The sequence below is a fragment of the Lampris incognitus genome, chromosome 17 (genome assembly GCF_029633865.1).
Source record: "Lampris incognitus isolate fLamInc1 chromosome 17, fLamInc1.hap2, whole genome shotgun sequence".
NCBI classification, from domain to species: Eukaryota; Metazoa; Chordata; class Actinopteri; order Lampriformes; family Lampridae; genus Lampris; species Lampris incognitus.
The window spans coordinates 38,638,696-38,652,673 of NC_079227.1; the positions used below are offsets into that span (position 1 = coordinate 38,638,696).

General features: G+C 47.2%; 1 protein-coding gene across 1 annotated transcript in view; it reads right to left on the reverse strand.

Annotated features, from left to right (window-relative positions):
- Positions 1 to 13,978, reverse strand: part of reep3b (receptor accessory protein 3b) — a 96,216-nt gene that overhangs the window by 39,970 nt on the left and 42,268 nt on the right. The window contains exon 3 of the mRNA XM_056297047.1: positions 4,761 to 4,837. Within this exon, the coding sequence (XP_056153022.1) occupies positions 4,761 to 4,837 (77 nt within the window). The remainder of the gene's footprint in view (positions 1 to 4,760; positions 4,838 to 13,978) is intronic.

A 13,978-nucleotide genomic window follows, 5' to 3' on the forward strand; every position in this document is an offset into this window, starting at 1 on the left:
GAGGGTTGTGATCTATGTGGTGAGGGTTGTGATCCATGTAGTGAGGGTTGTGATCTATGTAGTGAGGGTTGTGATGTATGTAGTGAGGGTTGTGATCTTGTGGTGAGGGTTGTGATCTTGTGGTGAGGGTTGTGATCTATGTGATGAGGGTTGTGATCTATGTGATGAGGGTTGTGATCTATGTGGTGAGGGTTGTGATTTATGTGGTGAGGGTTGTGATCCACGTGGTGAGGGTTGTGATTTATGTGGTGAGGGTTGTGATTTATGTGGTGAGGGTTGTGATCTATGTGGTGAGGGTTGTGATTTATGTGGTGAGGGTTGTGATCCACGTGGTGAGGGTTGTGATCTCTGTGGTGAGGGTTGTGATCTTGTGGTGAGGGTTGTGATCTATGTAGTGAGGGTTGTGATCTATGTAGTGAGGGTTGTGATCTATGTAGTGAGGGTTGTGATCTATGTAGTGAGGGTTGTGATCTATGTAGTGAGGGTTGTGATCTATGTGGTGAGGGTTATGATCTATGTGGTGAGGGTTGTGATCTATGTGGTGAGGGTTGTGATCTATGTGGTGAGGGTTGTGATCTATGAGGTGAGGATTGTGATCTATGTGGTGAGGGTTATGATCTATGTGGTGAGGGTTGTGATCTATGTGGTGAGGGTTGTGATCTATGTGGTGAGGGTTGTGATCTATGAGGTGAGGATTGTGATCTATGTGGTGAGGGTTGTGATCTATGAGGTGAGGGTTGTGATCTTGTGGTGAGGGTTGTGATCTATGAGGTGAGGGTTGTGATCTATGTGGTGAGGGTTGTGATCTATGAGGTGAGGGTTGTGATCTATGTGGTGAGGGTTGTGATCTATGTGGTGAGGGTTGTGATCTATGAGGTGAGGATTGTGATCTATGTGGTGAGGGTTGTGATCTATGTGGTGAGGGTTGTGATCTATGAGGTGAGGGTTGTGATCTTGTGGTGAGGGTTGTGATCTATGAGGTGAGGGTTGTGATCTATGTGGTGAGGGTTGTGATCTATGAGGTGAGGGTTGTGATCTATGTGGTGAGGGTTGTGATCTATGTGGTGAGGGTTGTGATCTATGTGGTGAGGGTTGTGATCTATGTGGTGAGGGTTGTGATCTATGTGGTGAGGGTTGTGATCTATGTGGTGAGAGTTGTGATCTATGTGGTGAGGGTTGTGATCTATGTGGTGAGGGTTGTGATCTATGTAGTGAGGGTTGTGATCTATGTGGTGAGGGTTGTGATCTATGTGGTGAGGGTTGTGATCTATGTGGGTTGAGGGTTGTGATCTATGTGGTGAGGGTTGTGATCTATGTGGTGAGGGTTGTGATCTATGAGGTGAGGGTTGTGATCTATGTGGTGAGGGTTGTGATCTATGTGGTGAGGGTTGTGATCTATGTGGTGAGGGTTGTGATCTATGTGGTGAGGGTTGTGATCTATGTGGTGAGGGTTGTGATCTATGTGGTGAGGGTTGTGATCTATGTGGTGAGGGTTGTGATCTATGTGGTGAGAGTTGTGATCTATGTGGTGAGGGTTGTGATCTATGTGGTGAGGGTTGTGATCTATGTAGTGAGGGTTGTGATCTATGTGGTGAGGGTTGTGATCTATGTGGTGAGGGTTGTGATCTATGTGGGTTGAGGGTTGTGATCTATGTGGTGAGGGTTGTGATCTATGTGGTGAGGGTTGTGATCTATGTGGGTTGAGGGTTGTGATCTATGTGGTGAGGGTTGTGATCTATGTGGGTTGAGGGTTGTGATCTATGTGGTGAGGGTTGTGATCTATGTGGTGAGGGTTGTGATCTATGTGGTGAGGGTTGTGATCTATGTGGGTTGAGGGTTGTGATCTATGTAGTGAGGGTTGTGATCTATGTGGGTTGAGGGTTGTGATCTATGTGGTGAGGGTTGTGATCTATGTGGGTTGAGGGTTGTGATGTATGTAGTGAGGGTTGTGATCTTGTGGTGAGGGTTGTGATCTTGTGGTGAGGGTTGTGATCTATGTGGTGAGGGTTGTGATCTTGTGGTGAGGGTTGTGATCTATGTGGGTTGAGGGTTGTGATCTATGTGGTGAGGGTTGTGATCTATGTGGTGAGGGTTGTGATCTATGTGGTGAGGGTTGTGATCTATGTGGTGAGGGTTGTGATCTATGTGGTGAGGGTTGTGATCTATGTAGTGAGGGTTGTGATCTATGTAGTGAGGGTTGTGATCTTGTGGTGAGGGTTGTGATCTTGTGGTGAGGGTTGTGATCTATGTGATGAGGGTTGTGATCTATGTGATGAGGGTTGTGATCTATGTGGTGAGGGTTGTGATTTATGTGGTGAGGGTTGTGATCCACGTGGTGAGGGTTGTGATTTATGTGGTGAGGGTTGTGATTTATGTGGTGAGGGTTGTGATCTATGTGGTGAGGGTTGTGATCTATGTGGTGAGGGTTGTGATTTATGTGGTGAGGGTTGTGATCCACGTGGTGAGGGTTGTGATCTATGTGGTGAGGGTTGTGATGTTGTGGTGAGGGTTGTGATCTATGTAGTGAGGGTTGTGATCTATGTAGTGAGGGTTGTGATCTATGTAGTGAGGGTTGTGATCTATGTAGTGAGGGTTGTGATCTATGTAGTGAGGGTTGTGATCTATGTGGTGAGGGTTATGATCTATGTGGTGAGGGTTGTGATCTATGTGGTGAGGGTTGTGATCTATGTGGTGAGGGTTGTGATCTATGAGGTGAGGATTGTGATCTATGTGGTGAGGGTTGTGATCTATGTGGTGAGGGTTGTGATCTATGAGGTGAGGGTTGTGATCTTGTGGTGAGGGTTGTGATCTATGAGGTGAGGGTTGTGATCTATGTGGTGAGGGTTGTGATCTATGAGGTGAGGGTTGTGATCTATGTGGTGAGGGTTGTGATCTATGTGGTGAGGGTTGTGATCTATGTGGTGAGGGTTGTGATCTATGTGGTGAGGGTTGTGATCTATGTGGTGAGGGTTGTGATCTTGTGGTGAGGGTTGTGATCCAGCTACCTCCACACTGAACGTTCTGAATAGACTGTACACGTCCTCACACAAGTGTGTATGTATGATGACACGTGTGTATGTATGATGACACGTGTATGTATGATGACACAGGTGTGTATGTATGATGACGTGTGTATATATGATAACACAGGTGTGTATGTATGACGACCCGTGTGTGCATGTATGATGACACAGGTGTGTATGTATGATGACACGTGTATGTATGATGACTCGTGTGTGTATGTATGATGACGTGTGTATGTATGATGACACGTGTGTGTATGATGACACGTGTGTGTATGTATGATGACTCGTGTGTGTATGTATGATGACGTGTGTATGTATGATGACACGTGTATGTATGATGACACAGGTGTGTATGTATGATGACTCGTGTGTGTATGTATGATGACGTGTGTATGTATGATGACACGTGTGTGTATGATGACACGTGTATATATGATGACACAGGTGTGTATGTATGATGACACAGGTGTGTATGTATGATGACACAGGTGTGTATGTGTGAAAACACAGGTGTGTATGTATGATGACACAGGTGTGTATATATGATGACACAGGTGTGTATGTGTGAAAACACAGGTGTGTATGTATGATGACACAGGTGTGTATATATGATGACACAGGTGTGTATGTATGATGACACAGGTGTGTATGTGTGAAAACACAGGTGTGTATGTATGATGACACAGGTGTGTATGTGAAAACACAGGTGTGTATGTATGATGACACAGGTGTGTATATATGATGACACAGGTGTGTATGTGTGAAAACACAGGTGTGTATGTATGATGACACAGGTGTGTATGTGTGAAAACACAGGTGTGTATGTATGATGACACAGGTGTGTATGTATGATGACACAGGTGTGTATGTGTGAAAACACAGGTGTGTATGTGTGAAAACACAGGTGTGTATGTATGATGACACAGGTGTGTATATATGATGACACAGGTGTGTATGTGTGAAAACACAGGTGTGTATGTATGATGACACAGGTGTGTATGTGTGAAAACACAGGTGTGTATGTATGATGACACAGGTGTGTATATATGATGACACAGGTGTGTATGTATGATGACGACCCATGTATGCATGTATGATGACACAGGTGTGTATGTATGATGACACAGGTGTGTATGTGTGAAGACACGTGTGCATGTATGATGACACAGGTGTGTATGTATGACGACCCATGTGTGCATGTATGATGACACAGGTGTGTATGTGTGAAAACACAGGTGTGTATGTATGATGACACAGGTGTGTATATATGATGACACAGGTGTGTATGTATGATGACGACCCATGTATGCATGTATGATGACACAGGTGTGTATGTATGATGACACAGGTGTGTATGTGTGAAGACACGTGTGCATGTATGATGACACAGGTGTGTATGTATGACGACCCATGTGTGCATGTATGATGACACAGGTGTGTATGTATGACGACCCATGTGTGCATGTATGATGACACAGGTGTGTATGTATGATGACACAGGTGTGTATATATGATGACACAGGTGTGTATGTATGATGACCCATGTATGCATGTATGATTACCCATGTGTGCATGTATGATGACACAGGTGTGTATGTGTGGAGACACAGGTGTGTATGTATGATAACACAGGTGTGTATGTATGACGACCCATGTGTGCATGTATGATGACACAGGTGTGTATGTATGATGACACATGTGTGTATGTATGATGACACGTGTGTGTACTCTCACCATGCCAGTGTGAGGTCAGTGATGGTCTCCACCACAGTGTACAGAGCATACACTATCCAGTACATCATCCACCGCACCTGCACAGCACCGTAACACAGACACACACAGAGGGTCACAGTCAAGACAGCGACACACACAGACACACAGACACACAGACACACACACACACACACAGACACACACACACACACACACACACACACAGAGACAGACAGACAGACAGACAGAGAGAGATCTGTCTGACCACAGTCTAGCCATTGAAAAGGGGAGACATAAAAAGACGTGGTTGCCAAAAGAGCATCGAACATGTGGTCAGTGCATGACAGATGAGGTGGAGACAGAGGGGCACTTCCTCCTTAAATGTGAAACATTTGAAAAACAACAACGGGCTTTTGTCCAGGAGCTGGAACATGTGATTCCAGAGTACCAGGACACGGACGAGGCAGGTAAGCTGCGGGGGGTCCTGGGAGGGGGGCCAGCGGCGAGCGTTGCAGCAAGATTTATATTTTCCTGCCACAACCTGAGAGACAGTGGGTGACGGCACCTATTGCCACTGTTGTTGTTTGATATAATAATCATTATTGCTGTTGCTGTTATTATTTTAATCATTGTTTTATTGTGTTGTTGTTGTTTTACATGTTTTGGCAATATGTACACAAACGTATGTCATGCCAATACAGCACATATTGAATTGGGAGACAGAGACAGACAGACAGACAGATTAAGGGGATGTCATCACAAAATGTATAAACATGTTAGGAATGTAATTTTCTTTAGACAATCTGCCTCACAGTGCACCTGGTCACACTTGTGTGTCTGTGTGCATGTGAGTGTGCACATCACAGTGTGCACAAGTTAGCAAACGCAGACAGGTTTGTCTGACACGAACCTTTGCAGCCAAGGGCAAAAGAGGGATACTGCCCCCCTCCTCCTCAGGAGGTCGTATGGCGCTGTAGAAGTGTGGGCTAGGCCCGGGTTCTGCTGCGTGACTCAGCACACTGTCGCACACTGCCTGCCTGTTCCAACACCTCTGAGTATGGCACTCTGTCCTCCCAAGTACTGCCAAGGATCCTCTGGAGACATCTCACATGGAAGGCCTCCAGGCTTCTGAGATGGTGGCTGTGGACCAGGCCTCACATCCATAGAGGAGTGTGGAGATGCACACTACTCTGTCCAAGGATAATCTGGAGACATCTCACATGGAAGGCCTCCAGGCTTCTGAGATGGTGGCTGCAGATGGTCCAGGCCTCACATCCATAGAGTAGTGTGGAGATGCACACTACTCTGTCCAAGGATAATCTGGAGACATCTCACATGGAAGGCCTCCAGGCTTCTGAGATGGTGGCTGTGGACCAGGCCTCACATCCATAGAGTAGATGGTGGCTGTGGATGGTCCAGGCCTCACATCCATAGAGTAGATGGTGGCAGTGGATGGTCCAGGCCTCACATCCATAGAGTAGATGGTGGCTGTGGATGGTCCAGGCCTCACATCCATAGAGTAGATGGTGGCTGTGGATGGTCCATGGTTCATATCCATACAGTAGTGTGGAGATGCACACTGCTCTGTCCAAGGATAATCTGGAGACATCTCACATGGAAGGCCTCCAGGCTTCTGAGATGGTGGCTGCAGATGGTCCAGGCCTCACATCCATAGAGTAGTGTGGAGATGCACACTACTCTGTCCAAGGATAATCTGGAGACATCTCACATGGAAGGCCTCCAGGCTTCTGAGATGGTGGCTGCAGATGGTCCAGGCCTCACATCCATACAGTAGCTTGGAGATGCACACTACTCTGTCCAAGGATAATCTGGAGACATCTCACATGGAAGGCCTCCAGGCTTCTAAGATGGTGGCTGTGGTCCATGCCTCACATCCATAGAGCAGATGGTGGCTGTGGATGGTCCATAGTTCATACCCATACAGTAGCGTGGAGATGCACACTACTCTGTCCAAGGATAATCTGGAGACATCTCACATGGAAGGCCTCCAGGCTTCTGAGATGGTGGCTGCGGATGGTCCAGGCCTCACATCCATACAGTAGTGTGGAGATGCACACTACTCTGTCCAAGGATAATCTGGAGACATCTCACATGGAAGGCCTCCAGGCTTCTGAGATGGTGGCTGCAGATGGTCCAGGCCTCACATCCATACAGTAGTGTGGAGATGCACACTACTCTGTCCAAGGATAATCTGGAGACATCTCACATGGAAGGCCTCCAGGCTTCTGAGATGGTGGCTGCAGATGGTCCAGGCCTCACATCCATACAGTAGCTTGGAGATGCACACTACTCTGTCCAAGGATAATCTGGAGACATCTCACATGGAAGGCCTCCAGGCTTCTGAGATGGTGGCTGTGGTCCATGCCTCACATCCATAGAGCAGATGGTGGCTGTGGATGGTCCATAGTTCATACCCATACAGTAGTGTGGAGATGCACACTGCTCTGTAAACAAGCCCCTTGGTGTGGAGACTGAGGTTGCTGTTCTGGAAAACCTCTCCTTAACACGACCAAAAGATGTTGAGGCTCGTTTGAGGCAGTGCTGGATCTCATCATCCATTGTGCAGGTGTCCAATAGTATGCTTCCCAGATATGTGAAGGCAGGAACAGAGGCCACCTGCTGCCCTTCTGCAATCTCTTCAATCTCTGCCATCTTGCAATCTCATACACAAAATACCACTATCCACACACCATCCCAGCCAGAGTTTCTTTTTATAATTTGTGGACTTCAAACCTGTAAATCCACCTCCTGTAGTGCTACTGATGAATTAGTTAATTGGGGACCACACCCTGAACGTCACACAAAAATGGGGGTCAACCCAAATAAATAACAAGTGTGGATCTCGAGCACTCTCCCTTCATCTGCCTATTTTGGTCTCTCAATCTCTTTACTATGAAGTAACCTCAGCAAATTATACTGAAATCACTTTGTGGGCGTCCAGGTAGCGTGGTGGTCTATTCAGTTGTCTACCAACATAGGGATCGCTGGTTCAAATCCCCGTGTTGCCTCCAGCTTGGTCAGGGGTCTCTACAAACACAATTGGCCATGTCTGCAAGTGAGAGGCGGGATGTGGGTATGTGTCCTGGTCGCTGCACTAGCGCCTCCTCTGGTCGATTTGGGTGCCTGTTCGGGTGGGAGGGGGAACTGGGGGCAATAGTGAGATCCTCCCACACGCTACGTCCCCCTGGTGAAACTCCTCACTGTCAGGTGAAAAGTGGCTGGTGACTCCACATATATCGGAGGAGGCAGGTGGTAGTCTGCAGCCCTCCCTGGATCAGCAGAGTGGGTGGAGCAGAGACTAGGACGGCTCGGAGGAGTGGGGTAATTGGCCGGATATATTTGGGGGGGGGGGGGGAGAAAAAAGGGAAAAAAACATTTTACATTTGCGAAGTGATGTGAAATTTACCAGCCCCATCTGTGAATAACTGGAGTCCATTTCTAAAAAGTGAGTCAGACCTGATGATTTCAGTGACAGCTTCATAACACACTTCAGGTTTGAGCAGTTAATTGTTTTGTTTTTGTTTTTTCTTCATCCAGCCTTTCACTTCTGCAGACTTACTCAGGGTAATGTACTACACAGAATCAGCTGGTCTCCACCCAGTCCATACGTGTCAGACTCCCTGGTTATTAGGGGTGTAAGAAAATATCGATACACTGGAGTATTGTGATATTATCTTTTGTGATACTGTATCCATTCTCAGAACCACTATATGGATTTTTAATTGTGTCCATATAAAGACTGGTGACAAACATGTGTTGTGTGTAACCCCACAACCACTAGATAACGGTGTTGTAATCTATCTTCAGCCATTTGACTCTTCCACTCCAACCAAACCACGTAAACTGAGACAGGAAGTAGTATAAGCACAAAGAACACAGGCCTATGACATCACACTATATCACCTTTCTTACAGTATCACAATATATCGTGATGTATTGAATCGTAACCCCTGTATCGTGGTACGTATCATATCAGCAGATTCTCGCCAGTACACAGCCCTACAGGTTATGGTGTGGAGAGTGAGGTGGGAGAGTGAGGTGGGAGAAGGGGGTGTGTCTCTGATTGGTAAAGTTGAGTTGTACCTCTGACTTTGCACAGTTTATCTTTTTCTTTTCTTTTTTTGCTTCTGCCCACCAAAACCTCAAAATCTCTGGCACCACATCACCAATCAGGATGAGGCCAGAGTGCAGCAGAGGTGAGTATTTCAGTTGAAACAGGATGGCACAGCTACCCCCCACCCCAAACATGTATGTTTTCCTTTATGCCTTACATCTTTTGTCATTTAAAGCAAAATTGTCAGGTTATTTTAGCCAGTGTTGAAATTAAATCCAGTATTGAAATTAAATCCAGTATTGAAGGGCTTCACTGTGTAAAAGGCATGTAGGCAATGTTTGCAGCTCCAACAACCTGGTCCCGGGTTTAAGTACACTTTACATACACTGATCAGCCAAAACATTAAAACCAACGACAAGTGAAGGGAATGACGTTGATTATCTCGATACAATGGCACCTGTCAAAGGCTGGGATGTATCAGGCAGCAGGTGAACAGTCAGTTCTTGAAGTTGATGTGTTGCAAGCAGGAAACATGGGCAAGTGTAAGGATCTGAGCGGCTTTGACAAGGGCCAAATTGTGACGCCTAGACGAGTGGGTAAGAGCACCTCCAGAACAGCAGGGCTTGTGGGGTGTTCTCGGTATGCAGTGGTCAGTACCTACCAAAAGTGGTCCAAGGAAAGACAACTGGTGAACTGGCGACAGGGTCATGGTCACCCAAGGCTATGTGCGTGGGGGGTGAAGGCTAGCCCATCTGGTCCAATCCCACAGAAGAGCTACTGTAGCTCAAATTGCTGAAAAAGTTCATGCTGGCTATGATAGACAGGTGCCAGAACACACAGTGTATCACAGCTTGCTGTGTATCGGGCTGTGTAGCTGCAGACCGGTCAGAGTGCCCATGATGACCCCTGTCCACCGCCAAAAGTGACCATGGAGCAATGGAAGAAGGTGGCCTAGTCGAATAAATCACGTTTTCTTTTAAATGGTGGACAGCTGGGTGCATGTGTGCCGTCTACCTGGGGAAGAGATGGCACCAGGATGCACTATGGGAAGAAGGCAAGCTGGTGGAGGCAGTGTGATAACCCAGGCAATGTTTTGCTGGGAAACTCTGGGTCCTGGCATTCATGGGGATGTTACTTTGACATGTACCACCTACCTAAACACTGTTGCAGACCAGGTTCACCCCTTCATGGCAACGGTAGTCCCTGATGACAATGGCATCTTGCAGCAGGATAACACTCCCTGCCATGCTGCACACATAGTTCAGGAATGGTTTGAGGAACACGACAAAGAGTTCAAGGTGTTGCCTTGGCCTCCAAATTCCCCAGATCTCAACCTGATCAAACATCTGAGGGATGTGCTGGAAAAACAAGTCCGATCCATGGAAGTCCCACCTCACAACTTACAGGACTTAAAGGATCTGCTGCAAATGTCTTGGTGCCAGATACCAGAGGACACCTTCAGCATCTTGTGGACTCCATGCCTCGACAGGTCAGAGCTGTTTTGGCGGCAAGAGGGGAACTACACAATATTAGGCAGGTGGTTTTAATGTTTTGGCTGATCGGTGCATATCCATCATTTTCAACATTGAGTAACAGCAGAAATTGGGGTTATAGGCAGTAATGATGGTTTCCATCCATCCATCCATCCATCCATTACCCAAACCGCTTATCCTGCTCTCAGGGTCGCGGGGATGCTGGAGCCTATCCCAGCAGTCATTGGGCAGCAGGCGGGGAGACACCCTGGACAGGCCACCAGGCCATCACAGGGCCCACACACACACACACACACACACCTAGGGGCAATTTAGTACGGCCGATTCACCTGACCTACATGTCTTTGGACTGTGGGAGGAAACCGGAGCACTTGGAGAAAACCCACGCAGACACGGGGAGAACATGCAAACTCCACACAGAGGACGACCCTCCCGGGTCCCCGGGGCTCGAACCCAGGACCTTCTTGCTGTGAGGCGACCGTGCTAACCACTGGGCCACCGTGCTGCTATAACGGTTTCCTTGCGGTATAATTAAAACAAGACAGTTTGCAAGACAAAAATCAGTAACACTGGCAAATCATTGCAGTTGTAAAGTCAATTTACACTAGGATAATCACTATCTTATAATCTATTTATAACCTTTCGTATATTGTAATATAAACTATTATATAATAATCACCGAATGATGATAATAGCCTGAATAAATGCACTGGGAGTGGTACGTAATACAAAAAAACAAGAAACAAAAAACTGAAGGGGGCCCAGGGGCCCAGCCAAGAACCTGAAGCTTGGGCACAAAGGATTCTACACAGAAGGTAAATTGGTATGAAACAGATTGAGGGAGTTAAACAGAGTAGCCCTGGGGTAAAAAGTAAACTGATTTCACTCTAGTGTCTTCATTTGTGGTTTGAGCAGCAGTGGAGGTATGGGGGGGTATGATGGAGGTATGGCAGAATTATGGTGGAGGTATGGTGGAGGTATGGAGGAGGTATGGTGGAGGTACGGTGGAGGTATGGAGGAGGTACGGTGGAGGTATGGGGGAGGTATGGTGGAGGTATGGGGAAGGTATGGTGGAGGTATGGGGGAGGTACGGTGGAGGTACGGTAGAGGTATGGAGGAGATATGATGGAGGTATGGGAGAGGTATGGGGGAGGTATGGGAGAGGTATGGTGGAGGTATAGAGGAGGTACGGTGGAGATATGGAGGTGGTACGATGGAGGTATGGGAGAGGTATGGTGAAGGTATGGTAGAGGTATGGAGGAGGTATGGGAGAGGTACGGTGGCGGTATGGAGGAGGTATGGTGGAGGTATGGTGGAGGTATGGGGGAGGTACGGTGGCGGTATGGAGGAGGTATGGAGGAGGTATGGGGGAGGTATGGAGGAGGTATGGTAGAGGTATGGTAGAGGTATGGAGGAGGTATGGGAGAGGTATGGGAGAGGTATGGTGGAGGTATGGTGGAGGTATGGGGGAGGTACGGTGGCGGTATGGAGGAGGTATGGTGGAGGTATGGTGGAGGTATGGGGGAGGTACGGTGGCGGTATGGAGGAGGTATGGTGGAGGTATGGGGGAGGTACGGTGGCGGTATGGTGGAGGTACGGTGGAGGTATGGAGGAGGTACGGTGGCGGTATGGAGGAGGTATGGGGGAGGTACGGGGGAGGTATGGAGGAGATATGATGGAGGTGGATGCATGGGAGAGGTATGGGCGAGGTATGGTGGAGGTATAGAGGAGGTACGGTGGAGATATTGAGGTGGTACGATGAAGGTATGGTAGAGGTATGGTGAAGGTATGGGAGAGGTATGGTGGAGGTATGGGAGAGGTATGGTGGAGGTATGGAGGAGGTACGGTGGAGGTAGGTATGGTGGAGGTATGGGAAAGAGAAAAAGGATGAAGTGAGTACAGAATGGGGAAGGTAAGGAGAACAAGTGGAGGAGGGGCTGTCTTAATCACTAGTCTGTATTTTTCTGACTGCTACAAAACAGACACAGCAGTCTGGACCTGCCCTCCCTCAATAGAGGAATGCACCTCCTCACTCCGGTTTTACACAAGGCACCTAGAAAACACTAACCTGAACACACACTCATAAGTAATGACAACTCAGTGGTTCTGGGGCTGGTCCTTTGTTCATGCTTAAATCAGTTACACAAATCATCGACACAAAATATATGATACACATACACCTGATCAGATATACCAAAGCCATCAGATGCAGGAGTCAATACGATCTACACACATGGGCATTGTGGATCTACACACATGGGCATTATGGATCTACACACATGGGCATTGTGGATCTACACACATGTGCATTATGGATCTACACACATGGGCATTGTGGATCTACACACATGTGCATTATGGATCTACACACATGGGCATTATGGATCTACACACATGGGCATTATGGATCTACACACATGGGCATTATGGATCTACACACATGGGCATTATGGATCTACACACATGGGCATTATGGATCTACACACATGGGCATTATGGATCTACACACATGGGCATTATGGATCTACACACATGGGCATTATGGATCTACACACATGGGCATTGTGGATCTACACACATGGGCATTATGGATCTACACACATGGGCATTATGGATCTACACACATGGGCATTATGGATCTACACACATGGGCATTGTGGATCTACACACATGGGCATTATGGATCTACACACATGGGCATTGTGGATCTACACACATGGGCATTATGGATCTACACACATGGGCATTATGGATCTACACACATGGGCATTATGGATCTACACACATGGGCATTATGGATCTACACACATGGGCATTATGGATCTACACACATGGGCATTGTGGATCTACACACATGGGCATTGTGGATCTACACACATGGGCATTATGGATCTACACACATGGGCATTATGGATCTACACACATGGGCATTATGGATCTACACACATGGGCATTATGGATCTACACACATGGGCATTGTGGATCTACACACATGGGCATTATGGATCTACACACATGGGCATTATGGATCTACACACATGGGCATTATGGATCTACACACATGGGCATTGTGGATCTACACACATGGGCATTATGGATCTACACACATGGGCATTATGGATCTACACACATGGGCATTATGGATCTACACACATGGGCATTATGGATCTACACACATGGGCATTGTGGATCTACACACATGGGCATTATGGATCTACACACATGGGCATTGTGGATCTACACACATGGGCATTATGGATCTACACACATGGGCATTGTGGATCTACACACATGGGCATTGTGGATCTACACACATGGGCATTGTGGATCTACACACATGGGCATTGTGGATCTACACACATGGGCATTGTGGATCTACACACATGGGCATTGTGGATCTACACACATGGGCATTATGGATCTACACACATGGGCATTGTGGATCTACACACATGGGCATTATGGATCTACACACATGGGCATCGTGGAGGCGGCAGAGGTACCAGGACGACCTCTGTTTGTCACTGGTTTGCTTTTGTTTCTCTTGAATTTCGGTAACACCATTACTTAGCACAGTGACACTGCCCATTTGCTTAAAACACACTTCTTGAAACACAGCTGATGAAAGCTTCAGACTCTTCCACATTTCTCTTAGAACCCATGTAACACAG